At 33.1% G+C, this 14,155-nt stretch overlaps 1 protein-coding gene across 1 annotated transcript in view; it reads left to right on the top strand.

Annotated features, from left to right (window-relative positions):
- ppp1r14c (protein phosphatase 1, regulatory (inhibitor) subunit 14C) overlaps positions 1–8,019 on the top strand; it is a 37,853-nt gene extending 29,834 nt beyond the window's left edge. Inside the window, 3 exon segments of the mRNA NM_001029963.1 lie at positions 1,535–1,618; positions 3,303–3,335; positions 6,612–8,019. Coding sequence (NP_001025134.1) covers positions 1,535–1,618; positions 3,303–3,335; positions 6,612–6,686 — 192 coding nt within the window. The 3' untranslated portion in view covers positions 6,687–8,019.
- Positions 8,020–14,155: the final 6,136 nt, after the last annotated feature.

Here is a 14,155-nt window from a genome sequence, read left to right as displayed (position 1 = left end):
TGTGAGAACATGCAAACTCCACAGAAATGCCAACTGACCCAGCTGGTACAAGGGACCTTCTTGCTGTGAGGCGACAGTGCTAACCACTGAGCCACCCTCCTGCCCTTTTTTTTTTTGCAGTTTTTATCACTTATATATATATATATATATATATATATATATATATAACTAAACTAAATAATAATAACTAAATCAGTGTTTGGATAATAAAAATAAAAATAGATTAGTTCATTAATTACATTTAATCAATGACTTAATCAAACATATTCCATCAGGTAATAATCAACTCTCAGTTTTCATTTAGTTCACTTATGAACTATTTGATGTAACAAAGTTGTCAAAATTTTGTAATCCTTTATAGATAATGAAACAAAAAAGGCAAAGCATCGTACCAAAATTGTTATTAAAATGGGAAATAAAAAAATCTAACAATTAATAAAAATGGAAAATTGCATTGCATATCTAAAATAAATGTATTTAATTTGCACAATCGTATATTTTTTGACTATTATAGTTAACTAAAAATAACCCCTCAAAATAACTAAATCCTTTTTTGGATAATTTATTCATTTATTCATTTTCTTGGAAACATCCACACACACACTCATACACTACAGACAATTTAGCCTACCCAATTCACCTGTACCGCATGTCTTTGGACTGTGGGGGAAACCGGAGCACCCGGAGGAAACAGACACGAAGGCAGGGAGAACATGCAAACTCCACACAGAAACGCCAACTGAGTCGAGGCTCGAACCAGCGACCTCCAGCACTACCTACTGCGCCACTGCCTCGCCCACATTTATTTTGGATAATATAAATAAAAAATTTAGATAAAACAATTTATAGTTTAATTCACTTTTGAACTAATGTAACATTGTAACAATATTTTTTGAAAACCAGACATTAAAACAAAAAGACAAAACACAATAAATCTGTATTAAATTATTAAAACTTTAACATTTTTTTATTAAAATGGAAAATATAAAAAATGCTGACAATCAAGAAAAAAATATATATTATTAGCATTGCACATCTAAATTAATTGGTATAAAACTAAAATAATTTTGGTTAAACTGCACCATATAATTAACCCCTCAAAAAAAACGAAATCAATTTTTGAACAATATAAATAAAAATTTAATAAAAGTAAATAGATAAGCTAATTAATTTCCGTTTACTTCACTTTTGAACTAATGTAACAATAATTAATTAATTAATTTAAATCATTTTTAAAAAACAAAATAGACTAAACAAAAAATTAAATAGTACTAAACTGCTAAAACTTTAACCAGTTTAATTTGTATTAAAATAGCAAATTCAAACAAATTCCATGTCATATATAAAACAAATCCTGGTGTTTTTGTAAAATTGTAAAAACATTTGACTGAATTACTAATGAATAAAAAATAAAAAATGAAAATAGAAAAAGACAGCATATAATCCACAAAATAGGCTTTTTTCAGGTACTGTAAGATTTCTTACTGTGGCATGTTTTCATTTCGCTAATGTACCCTGATTTGTGGTTGTATAGGAAGAGGAAATGCCGGAAGTGGAGATCGACATCGATGATCTCCTGGAGGTGAACAGTGAAGACGAGAGAGCCGTCAAACTGCAGGTAAATGTGCAGTTTTTGTCTGTAAGAGAAGACATTTTCATATTACAGAATGAATGTTTTACTTTCTGGATATTCTCTTGATTATTTACAGTTGAAGTCAGAATTATTTTCCCCCAATTTCTGTGTAACAAAAAGAATATTTTTTTTCAACACATTTCAAAACAGTAGTAGTAGTTTTAATAACACATTTTTTATAATTTGTACACTGGAGTGGTTTAAAGCAGTGAAGAGCTGTTTAAATGCTGACATACGAGAGATCCGCTGATGAATCGACCGATCTTCACTGCTTTAAAACACTCCAGTGTCCCTGTATCTGTGGTTACACTCAGTAAACAGCGGTGAGTTCGGTGAACTGATGACCTTTACAGCCAATCACAGTTATTGCTGTTAAGCATGTGAACTCAATTGCAAATCAGCACTGTTTAAGAACGCGCTCAACAGCGCTTAAATATTAGCGGGAAACAGATGTTTTTAAAATATCAGAACCGATTGGTACCGAATTCCAGTATTTTAACAACCCTAGTAGGAACTCACAATATGAAAAAATGTGGAAATCAAGCTGACTCTTTCAACGCCTGTCTGTGGGCAAAATAGAAAACAATGTAACAACATGGGCTTGAAAATAGTAGAAATGCTGGATTAAAATCGTCTGTGGTGTTGAATCTTTTAACTATTAATCATGCAGCCAATATGCAATGTCAGTATGGCAATATCTCCACCTCATGTGTGCATTATTTTGTAATAACTCAACAGCACGTTGTCAATTGTTACTTACATAAATGTACTCTCAAAATGAGTTGAAGCTGCCATCTTTCTAGTATTATTATCTGAATATCAGGTTTGATTACACAGGGATTGAAATAAGGCAACGCAGTGGCACAGTAGGTAGTGCTGTCGCCTCACAGCAAGAAGGTCGCTTGGTTGCTGGTTCAAGCCTCGGCTGGGTCAGTTGGCGTTTCTGTGTGGAGTTTGCATGTTCTCCCTGCGTTCGCGTGGGTTTCCTGCGGGTGCTCCGGTTTCCCCCACAGTCCAAAGACATGCGGTACAGGTGAATTGGGTAGGCTAAATTGTCCGATGTGGATGTTTCCCAGAGATGGGTTGCGGCTGGAAGGGCATGCGCTGCATAAATACGTGCTGGAAAAGTTGGCGGTTCATTCCCCTGTGGCGACCCTGGATTAATAAAGGAACTAAGCTGACAAGAAAATGAATGAATGAATGAATTAAATAAACTGACAAAGTAAAGCAATACAGAGGAAACCAGAATGGCTTGTTGCTAGATCAGATATGTTTGCGGACAGAAGTTAACGAGAATTATTTCTATTATTTATTAAATTTCCTATTTATTTTATTTTATTAGCATCTACCTACATTAAATAACCCAATATATTTTAATTTTTAATGCCTACTCCCACACCAACACTAAACCTAACCGTCACAGTACTGTAAAAATATGAATTATTTTTATTAAGTGTCATTAAAAAACGCTGCTATATTAATGTGCATATCGCACTTCCAGCCGACCGCATATCCGATCTAGATTTTACCACAGGAATGCTCACAGTGCCCTAGGCGAAAAATTCCCATTCAACACAGATTTGTTCATTTTAAGTCTGAATATGCTTATGTTTCCGTTGATATGTGTCTCGGATGGTTGATTTTATATCTCTCTATTTCTGTCCCTCAGGAATCACTGTCAGACTGCTACAAGCCTACTGATGTAAGTCAATTTCAAATGTAGGCCACAGACATACAACTCTGTTACGAAACCAAAACTATAAAGGTTTAAAGCTGCATTATGTTGCCTTGCATTTTCATATTTATGAACATATCAGACTGATTGATGATGCTGAAAACTCAGCTTTGCATTACAGAATTAAATTACATTTAAAACATTAAAACAAACAACACTTAAATGATGTTAAGTTGCAATCGTATTTGACTATATTCTTGTTTTGACTGGATTTTGATCAAATTAGTTTTGTATATCCTGTTTTCATTTTACTGTTAAGATAGTTAAACAACATAGTCAGTGTGACATTATATACTGTAGTCATATATATAATATATATAGTCAGAGAGTGACATTATAAAGTACACTGTTCCCTTTGAAGATTTACCCAACGTGTCCTCGGGAGTTTGTTTTCCATATCAAACTTGCAAAGTCTGAACTTACAAGAAGAGGATGCAAGACTGAACTGTGTGTAGGCTATTTAATAATAAGGGAAAAAGCTTAATCAGATAAGTGAATCTCTGCAGCCCTGCCTCTGTTTTCAGATGTCTTCATTTTCCCCCATCCACACCGAGACAGAGCAGCAGCGTTTTCAAATGAAAGTGGCCTCTTGCTTTTCCAAAACGCTGTTTTTAGCGCTATAGCAAAACTTGTGCATTTTAAAACTAAAATGTAGTGCAAACGAGGCCTAAGCTGCCCAGCCAGCAAATATCTTAAACAGATCCACAGATTGCACACAATCACTGACTGTTTCTTATTTCAGATTTAGATGTGCTGCCATCTGTATATGTGGTATTTCAATCCATGCTGTACCAGTCACTCCAGGCCACACACACATACACACACACAAGCACACACACATACACACACACACACAAGCACACACACACATGCACACACACGCACACACACACACGCACACAGCTTCAGGACATGCTAGTGGATTTCATATGAGCTCACTGACCTGAAAACACAAGTGCTCAAAGGATCCATCCGACACCATAAAAATCACAGTGCATAAGAGCTACAGCAGACAGACACAGTAACCTACTGACCCACACACCCACACAAAGATAGATTCTTGTAATGTAAAAAAAAATCATGACTTGAGACATAATTCTGTTTATGTAATATTTATGTGCTTTTTCTTATGTAATTATATTAATGAACCCTTTTCTATAATTATTTAAATAGATTTCATAGAATTATATTACAATATTTATTAGTGTTAAAAACCTTCTTAACATCACAGTTTATAAAAAACATGAACATAATTTTTTTTAAATATGATATGTGTTTAATATATTTTCTTTATGTCTGTTTGTAAATTTAAGTTGCATCTTATGTTGACCAAGTAATATTATTATATTACATCATATCATTATATTATAATATATTACAATATATTGAATTATATTAAATTACATTATATTAAATTATATATTACATTATATTACTATATATTATATAATATTATGTTATTATATTATATTACATAATTGAAAATTATATTACTATATTATATAATATTAAATTAAATTAAATTATATATTATATTATATTATATTATATTATATTATATTATATTATATTATATTATTAAATTATATTATATTATTATATTAAATATATTATATTACATTATATTATATTATATTATATTATTGTATTAAATTATATTATAATCATTTTTATATGATATTATATCACATTACTATATTAAATTATTATATTATATTATATTATGTTATATTATATTATATTATATTATATTATATTATATTATATTATATTATATTATATTATATTATATTATATTATATTATATTATATTATATTATATTATATTATATTATATTATATTAAATACATTAGCTGAATTTGCAGCATCATTCTTGAGTCTTGATACTTCAGAAATCATTCTAATATGCAGAGTAATATTTTTGAAGAAACTAATTTTATTTAAAGTATTTTTTAATAGATAGAATGTACAAAACAACGCTTAATTAAGACAGAAATATTTTGTAACATTTAACTGTCTTTGCGTCCCTAAATAGATAAATAATTTAATTTCTTGAAAGGCAAATCTTATTGCTAGAATTTTAAAAAGGATTATCAGTATTTAAGTCCCATGTGATCATAAAAATGAATTGCACATATACAGACACTCACTATCCAGTGATAAATGAAAACATACAGACATCCCTCTCTAATGTTAGATAAAAAGAAGAGGCCATATTCAGTATGTGTCTCACCATAGTCAAAATCAACCACACAGTTCAAGTCAATGACCTACAGCCACAGGCTTTACATTCATACAGTCACTGACTGAGTGATCCTGAAAAAAAAAACGTCTACAAAAGACTGAAAGATTTTACTACATACATTCATACATGCACAACAAGAAAAAGACTAGTATGTTTAAAAATAACTAAATTAAATAAAGTTAGTGAAAATGGATAATTATAAAAAATGTCAAATAAAGAATAAACAATGAAATTAACAAATACATTTTAAAAATAAAAAATAGACCAAAAAACAAATAAAAGAGCATTAAATTAATTAATTAATTAATTAATAAGAGCATTAAATAAATAAATAGAGCATAAAATAAATAAACAAAAAAGAAAAGAGCATTAAATAAATAAACAAATAAATAAGAGCATAAAATAAATACAAAAATAAAATAAATAAACGAATAAAGAAAAGAGCATTAAATAAATAAATGAATAAATAAGAGCATAAAAGAAAGAAAGAAAGAAAGAAAGTAAGAAGCATTAAATAAATAAATATCAAATAAATGAGTGCATAAAATAAATAAAATAAATTAACAAATAAAGACAAGAGCATTAAATAAATAAATTAAATAAATAAACAAACAAACAGACTAAGAAAAGAGCATAAAACAAATAAACAAAAAGAAAAGAGCATTATCTAAATTAATACAATTTATGGAAAAGCATTTAATAAATAAATAAATAAAAGCATTAAATTAACAAATAAATAAATAAATAAAAGCTTTAAATAAATAAATAAATAAATAAATAAAAGCATTTAATAAACAAATGCATTAAATAAAAAAAATAAATAAAAGCATCAGATTTATGCATAAATGAATGAATAAATAAATAAATAAATAAAAGCATTAAATATTTTTTTTATAAATAAATAAGCAATAAATAAATAAATAAAATTAAATAAATCACCCAATGTATATGCATTCAGTTGATATGTAACATTTCTGACTTCTCTCTATGCCTCCAGGACTTTGTCCGTGAGCTGCTCGGCAGGATAAGAGGAATGAGAAAACTCAGCGCCCCGCAAAAGAAAAGCTTCTAAGTGCTCACAAATGCAGCGACAATCCAGCTACCTGGACTCCATGTCCCACAATCCATCACTCAGCCTACAGCCAATCTCATCCATATCCAAGGATTCATTTCAGGCCAGGAATCAATAAAACCAGAGTTCATTTTCCAAGGACTCGTATCCCACATTGCAACATCTAAACGGAGCGATCCGCTTTCCAATAATCCCACAATAAATCCAAGAGTGCAAAAGTTAACCCGGGACACTCAGGGCTATACAGGCCCAATTAGTACACTGTTAGGTGCAGTATTACAGCTTTTTTTATGAAACCACAAGCTCTTTTATTAAGTATGATTTACATATTTATTTTCATTTAAAGTCTGCTGTTTTTTTTTTCTTGGGAAACTGATACTGTTTTTTTTATTTTTATGTTTTTATCTCCACCTCTGATTCTGGATCAGCAGTGATGGCCAATATTCATTAGCATCCGTCCTGTTAAATTCGTCATATTGAAGCATGGTGTAATACTTAGGATCATAACCTACTTTTAAGTCATATAACTGATCAGACTACATATCAATACCTGTTTTAATACAACTTTCAAGAATGGTTAACCGTTCTGGTGAAAATAACTACTTTCATAAAGTGAATATGATTAAAGTACATTAAGAGTTGAGAGTGATTTTGGGATGTATTGCTAGAAAGTCAAGGAAAAAGGCTATATTGGGAATTAAACACTAGTGACTGTTCAAGTATACACTGAACTTTATATTATAGAGGGTTGATTGCATTCAGTTGTGGATTATAGTTTTCTGAATTGCATATTTTGGCAAATGCATTCATGCAATGTAGCATACATGTTGTAAACTTTTTAGTATTCGAGCGTATTCTAGTATGCTATTGCGAACATAGCCTGAGATTTGAATGCTTTTAAAAGACAACAAGGGCTGCATGACAGTGGATCAAGCACAATTTCACAGAAAAGCATAACTGTTTGGCATACATATTGGCAAAATGCGTACTAATATTACTAAAACATACAAATGTTCGAAAGAAGGCATGCCCGAAAGCTTGGGGCACGATCAAATAATACTAAAATGTATTGATGGGATATGAATTTAGAGCTGTGGCAAAAAACTTTAAGATATGAGTCTGCAATTTTCAAAATGCATTGCTATTCTCTCTTAAATGGATTCGGAGTTTAGTTTATAACAGCAGATCTGTGTAATACTACAAAATCAACATAAATGATGTGGATTCTCTCAGATCGCCTCCCTGTGGGGAATCACTGAACAGGTTTCATTGGTTTTGCCTGATATCCAATCAGTTTCATTAGTTGGTAGATGTTTAATTTGTAAAATGAAAAGAAATATTATTAGTTAATAGTCTCTTGTTGGCCTGTTTAGCAGAGTCCACCATAGAAAAAACGATGTAGAAGCATTGAAAATATACACAATAATGCATGATATACAGATATTTAATGACATTAGATAACATGCTTTTGCGTGCATTTATAGTTTATACTGTCAATTTAAAGTTCACAATGTTATCAAATATCTAGCATGTGGTGTTTTGAAAACTTCCAAACAGTGAAACGGCTTAGTTCTTCTGCTGTTAAAAACTATCCCAGAGCGCCATCTACTGTTAAAATCTAGCCTAGAGTGCCACCTATTGTTAAAAACTAGCCTATACAGCAGAGCTCTATCTGATGTAAAACAAATAAGCCTAGAGCACAACCAACTGTTAAAAACTATCCTAGAACTCCGTCTGCTGTTAAAATCTAGCCTTGAGTGCCACCTATTGTTAAAAACTAGCCTAGAGTGTCATCTGCTCTATACAAATAAACTTGAATAAAATTGAATCTGCTGTAAAAACTATCCTAGAGCGCCATCTACTGTTAAAATCTAGCCTAGAGCACCATCTGTGGTTAAAAAAAAACAGCCTAGAGCTCTATCTGATGTAAAACGAATGAGCCTAGAGCACAACCAACTGTTAAAAACTATCCTAGAGCTCCGTCTGCTGTTAAAATCTAGCCTTGAGTGCCACCTATTGTTAAAAACTAGCCTAGAGTGTCATCTGCTCTATACAAATAAATTTGAATTACATTGAATCTGCTGTTTAAAAGTATCCTAGAGTACCATCTACTGTTAAAATCTAGGCTAGAGCATCATCTGTGGTTAAAAACTAGCCTACAGAGCCATCAACTGTTAAAAACGACCATAGAGCGCCATCTACTGTTAAAATCTAGGCTAGAGCGTCATCTGTGGTTAAAAACTAGCCTACAGTGCCATCAACTGTTAAAAATGACCCTAGAGCGCCATCTGCTGTTAAAATTTAGCCTAGAACATCATTTGTGGTTAAAAACTAGCCTAGAGCGATATCTGCTGTTAGAAACTAGCTTCAAGGGCCATTTGCTGTCAAAAGTTAGTCTATAGCACAATCTACTGTTAAAAACAATACTAGAGCGCCATCTACTGTTAAAAATAAGCCTTGAGCGCCATCTACCAATATAAAAATAGCCTTCTGCGCCACCTGCTATTAAAATCGAGCCCAGAGATACACCTAGAGCGCAATCTACTGTTAAAAATGAGCCTAGAGCACCATCTACTAATAAAAAAAGCCTTCTGTGCCACCTGCTGTTAAAAACTAGCCTAGAGCGATGTCTGCTGAAAAAAACTAGCCTAGAGAGACACCTAGTGCGCAATCTACTGTTAAAAACAAGCCTTGATCGCCATCTACTAATATAAAATAGCCTTCTGCACCACCTGCTGTAAACAACAAGCATAGAGCGACACCTAGAGCGTCATCTAGTGTTAAAAACTAGCCTACAGCGCTATCTGCTGTTAAAATCTAGGCTGTAGACACCTAGAGCGCCATGTGCTATTAAAATCGAGCCTAGAGAGACACCTAGAGCGCCATCTACTGTTAAAAATGAGCCTAGAGCGCCATCTACTGATAAAAAATAGCCTTCTGTGCCACCTGCTGTTAAAAACTAGCCTAGAGCGATGTCTGCTGTTAAAAACGAGCCTAGAGAGACACCTAGAGCGCCATCTACTGTTAAAAACAAGCCTTGAGCGCTATCTACTAATATAAAATAGCCTTCTGCGCTACCTGCTGTTAAAAACTAGCCTAGAGCGACACCTAGAGCGCCATCTAGTGTTAAAAACTAGCCTTCAGCGCTATCTGCTGTTAAAATCTAGCATGTAGAGACACCTAGAGCGCCATCTAGTGTTAAAAACTAGCCTACAGCGCTATCTGCTGTTAAAATCTAGCCTGTAGAGACACCTAGAGCGCCATCTAGTGTTAAAAACTAGCCTACAGCGCTATATGCTGTTAAAATCTAGCCTGTAGAGACACCTAGAGCGCAATCTGCTGTTAAAAATTAAGCCTAGAGAGACGCAGACCACCATCTACTGTTAAAAATGAGCCTAGAGCGCCATCTACTGATAAAAAATCTTCTGTGCCACCTTCTGTTAAAAACTAGCCTAGAGTGATATCTGCTGTTAAAAACGAGCCTAGAGAGACACCTAGAGCGCCATCTTCTGTTAAAAACAAGCCTTGAGCACTATGTACTAACATAAAATAGCCTTCTGCGCCACCTGCTGTTAAAAACTAGCCTAGAGCGACACCTAGAGCGCCATCTAGTGTTAAAAACTAGCCTACAGCGCTATCTGCTGTTAAAATCTAGCCTGTAGAGACACCTAGAGCGCCATCTGCTGTTAAAAATCAAGCCTAGAGACACAGAGCACCATCTACTGTTAAAAATTAGCCTAGAACGCCATCTACTGATAAAAAATATCCTTCTGTGCCACCTGCTGTTAAAATCTAGCCTAGAGGGATATCTGCTGTTAAAAACGAGCCAAGAGAGACACCTAGAGCGCCATCTACTGTTAAAATCTAGCCTAGAGACACCTAGAGCGCCATCTGCCATTAAAAACTAGCCTAGAGCACAATCTACTGTTAAAAACTAGCCTAGAGAGCCATCTACTGTTAAAACCTAGCATAGAGCGCCATCTGCTGTCAAAAACTAAGCTCAGAATTGATTCAACAGAGAATTTAGAAAATTTAATAATCGCTTTCTCAAAGTTTTTTGTTTGCCACAGCTCTTTACGAATTAGCCAGCAAGTAAAATAGCTATGAATTTCCGTGAGGTCGCGTTGGTAGATCTTCACGACATACATGCTGTGTCTATCGATAGCTGGAGACGTATCTAGTTTGACTCGAGCCATGACTGAAATCTCCTAATATTGTTAGGCTTTTATCCGGTTTCAAACGGAGCCTGCCAAAGAATATAAAATGGCTGAATATTAGCAGTACAAAGTGCTACGGGTGTAAACTGATACATGTATATTCTGTTTCGCTATAAAGAACATTTAATCTTTGTGTCATACTCATGGGTCAGATTTGTGTTTGATGGTGTACGTGGCGTAACAAGGAATCCAGGGGAAAACTATGGTGCTGTTTAAACCTTTAAACCTATATACAGTGCTTTGCAGGCCGAGAGAGAAAGAATAACTGGAGATTCGCTCTGGATGAATCTACTATTTTTATGAGTTTCTGTCAGCCTGCATCTAACTACCATTGTGGGTTTTTAAAAGGTTTGCGTGTGTTTGATTATGCTTCGACCCTTCTCTCTGAGAAGACCGTTCAGGGTTTAGGCTAATTTTATTTAATTTCGTTTCTAAAATGTCGAGGTTTTGAGCGTACGAAAGCTTTATTTATGCATGTTTTATTGGCATGATGGGAACATTATGGATTGCTTTCTTAAAGCGATGATTTGTCTTTTTTATACATTATTACAAGTATTACTCTTTTAACTATTAAAGTCACGACTTTTTATTCACTGTATATCTGCGTTTTGGGTGTTTTGAATTTCTTTTGTTTTTTATTATATATGTAAAGTGTGGTCTTTTGTGCTGTTCTACTTATAATAAAGGCAAAATGTCTGAACTGTTATAATAAAAGTTGTTCAGTGTTAAATTTAATTCACGCACAGTACAATTGAAGTCAGAATTATTAACTTTCCAATACCCCCCACCCCCCCTCCATCCATAGACGCATTCAGAAAATGTAGCCCTACATTTCTATGCACTTATTATTATCACTACTCTTTTCTAACTCACTTCATTGCATTTTGTTATAGTATTTTGTCCCACATTCATCGTTACTATATGTTTGCCTATGTGTGTTTCCTCCAAAATAAATGTTACTCTCCTCCCCCCCTTGAATGACCGCCTTTGGGATGGTAACAATATGATGAGTGCAGAACTGCTTAAACAGCCCAGATGCATTACAAACACAAGCATATGCATGAAATGGCTTTAAATCAAAACAAAATATCAAGTAAAATATTTCAATAACTGATTATACTGGTTTAATTAAGTGAATAATCACCATTAACGAGTCAATATGTTCAATGCAGCACAAATGCATTACAAACACAAGTATATGCATGAAATGGCTTTAGATCAAAGCAAAATATTTACTCATCTATTTGTGTACATCTGATTATCCTGGTTTAATTACATGCATAGTCACCATACGTTATAATAAATGCAGCGCAGATGCATTACAAACTCAAGCATATGCATGAAATGCCTTTGCAGCGGTGCCTTCCCCTTTAAATTCCCTGACCCACTTTCAGCAGGGCATAAATGAAAGGAGGGGGGGAGAGGTGCATGTGAGGAGAATGTCTAATGACAGACTCGCGCTCACCTCCAGATGTGCAACACAATCCATTCAAACGTCATTTACCCCAATCAACAATCTACACTGAAAGGCTATCAGGGCTTCTCTGCAAGTAAACCAGCCATTAGCACTAATTAGATTGGCATCAATGCTGTTGTCCATCATTATAGCATCGTATTAAGAGTGGGCCGACTGAAATAGCCCACTTTAGATAATGCATTCTTCCTAAAGCCCATTTTTTTCGCTCTTTGCATTTGATTTTTCGTATTATTTTGCGTCTCTGTTCATCTCATTCATTGTTTTTTTTTTCTCATATCTAGCATGCAGGGTTATCGTGGATGTGCTATAGGACAAAGGAAGACACTGCTGCAGTGATTGACCATGTGAAGATGATTAAAAAGCCACATGAAGCGAGATTGCTCTTCCAGAAAAAAGATATTCATTCATGTAGTTGGGCATTTCTGAACACTGTAACTGGAAAATAATCTATTCATTCATTCATTGATCAGAACAAGCCAATGGTCCATTTATTATTGAAAAAATCTATTCATAATGAATGAGCTTCTCTTTGGTTTTACACTGCAGGTTATTGCATTGAAGAAAAAACACGACTGCTGGAGCGAACACAGAAAAGGACAGAGAAAGGAAGGATTCATAACACGTGGGTTTATCTTTGGTAAACATGCTAATCTTTTGTTTTGTGTCTGTGATTTTTTCAAGAAATCTTTTTTTTTTCACTTCAGCCTAGAAGTGACAGTAACAAAAAAAATTGGTATTTTTTATTGATGTTTTGGCTTGTTTTTTTGTTTTCATTACAAGTTGAAGTCAGAATTATTAGCCCCCCCCCCCCCCCCCCCTGATTTATTAGCCCCCTTGTTTATTTTTTCCACAATTTCTGTTTAACGGATAGAAGATTTTATCAACACATTTCTAAGCATAATAGTTTTAATAACTCATTTCTAATAATGGATTTATTTTATTTTTGTCATGATGACAGTAAATAATATTTTACTACATATTTTTCAAGACACTTCTATACAGCTTAAAGTGACATTTAAAGGCTTAACTAGGTTAATTAGGTTAACTAGGCAGGTTAGAGTAATTAGGCGAGTTATTGTATAACAATGGTTTGTTCTGTAGATTGTCGGAAAAAAAAACTTTAAATTATTTTGACCTTAAAATGGTTTTTAGAAAATTAAAAACTGCTTTTATTCTAGCCGAAATAAAGCAATTGAGACTTTCTCCAGGATAAAAAAATGTTAACAGGCTCTGTTAAACATAATTTGGGAAATATTTAAAAAGGAGAAAAAATTCAAAACGGGGCTAATAATTCTGACTTCATATATATATATATATATATAATTTTTTCCTTGATTTTTCTTCTTTTAAAATTTTTGTTAAATATTTTCCTCACAAATAAATTTGGATGTACTAATTTTTGGACCATTATAAGTTATTTGGCTAGATTAGCTCCAGATTTGGCTTGTTACCTATTCATCTAATGTATATGCACAAATATAATATTGTAAAGCATCTAATAGAAAATATTAATTTAAAAGATATTGTTGAGATAGATACACAGCATGTCCACCACAAGACTTAAAGGCAAAATTTCTTTTAATCTTAGAATTCTGAACTTTTTTTCTTACAGGTCAGAGCTTAAAATGTGGACTTATTTTCTTATGGATTTTTTTCTAATAGAGATGTGTCACAATTCTGACTTTATTTCTTAGAATTTTGAGGTCAAATTTGCAAATGCAAGTTAATGATGCGTTCCTCTCTCTGCCACAGTCATAAGAAAAACAAAACTACCT

This window comes from Danio rerio, chromosome 23 (genome assembly GCF_049306965.1).
Source record: "Danio rerio strain Tuebingen ecotype United States chromosome 23, GRCz12tu, whole genome shotgun sequence".
NCBI classification, from domain to species: domain Eukaryota; kingdom Metazoa; phylum Chordata; class Actinopteri; order Cypriniformes; family Danionidae; genus Danio; species Danio rerio.
Note: the sequence above shows the minus strand (reverse complement) of the source record. Positions and strands in the feature narration are given on the sequence as shown.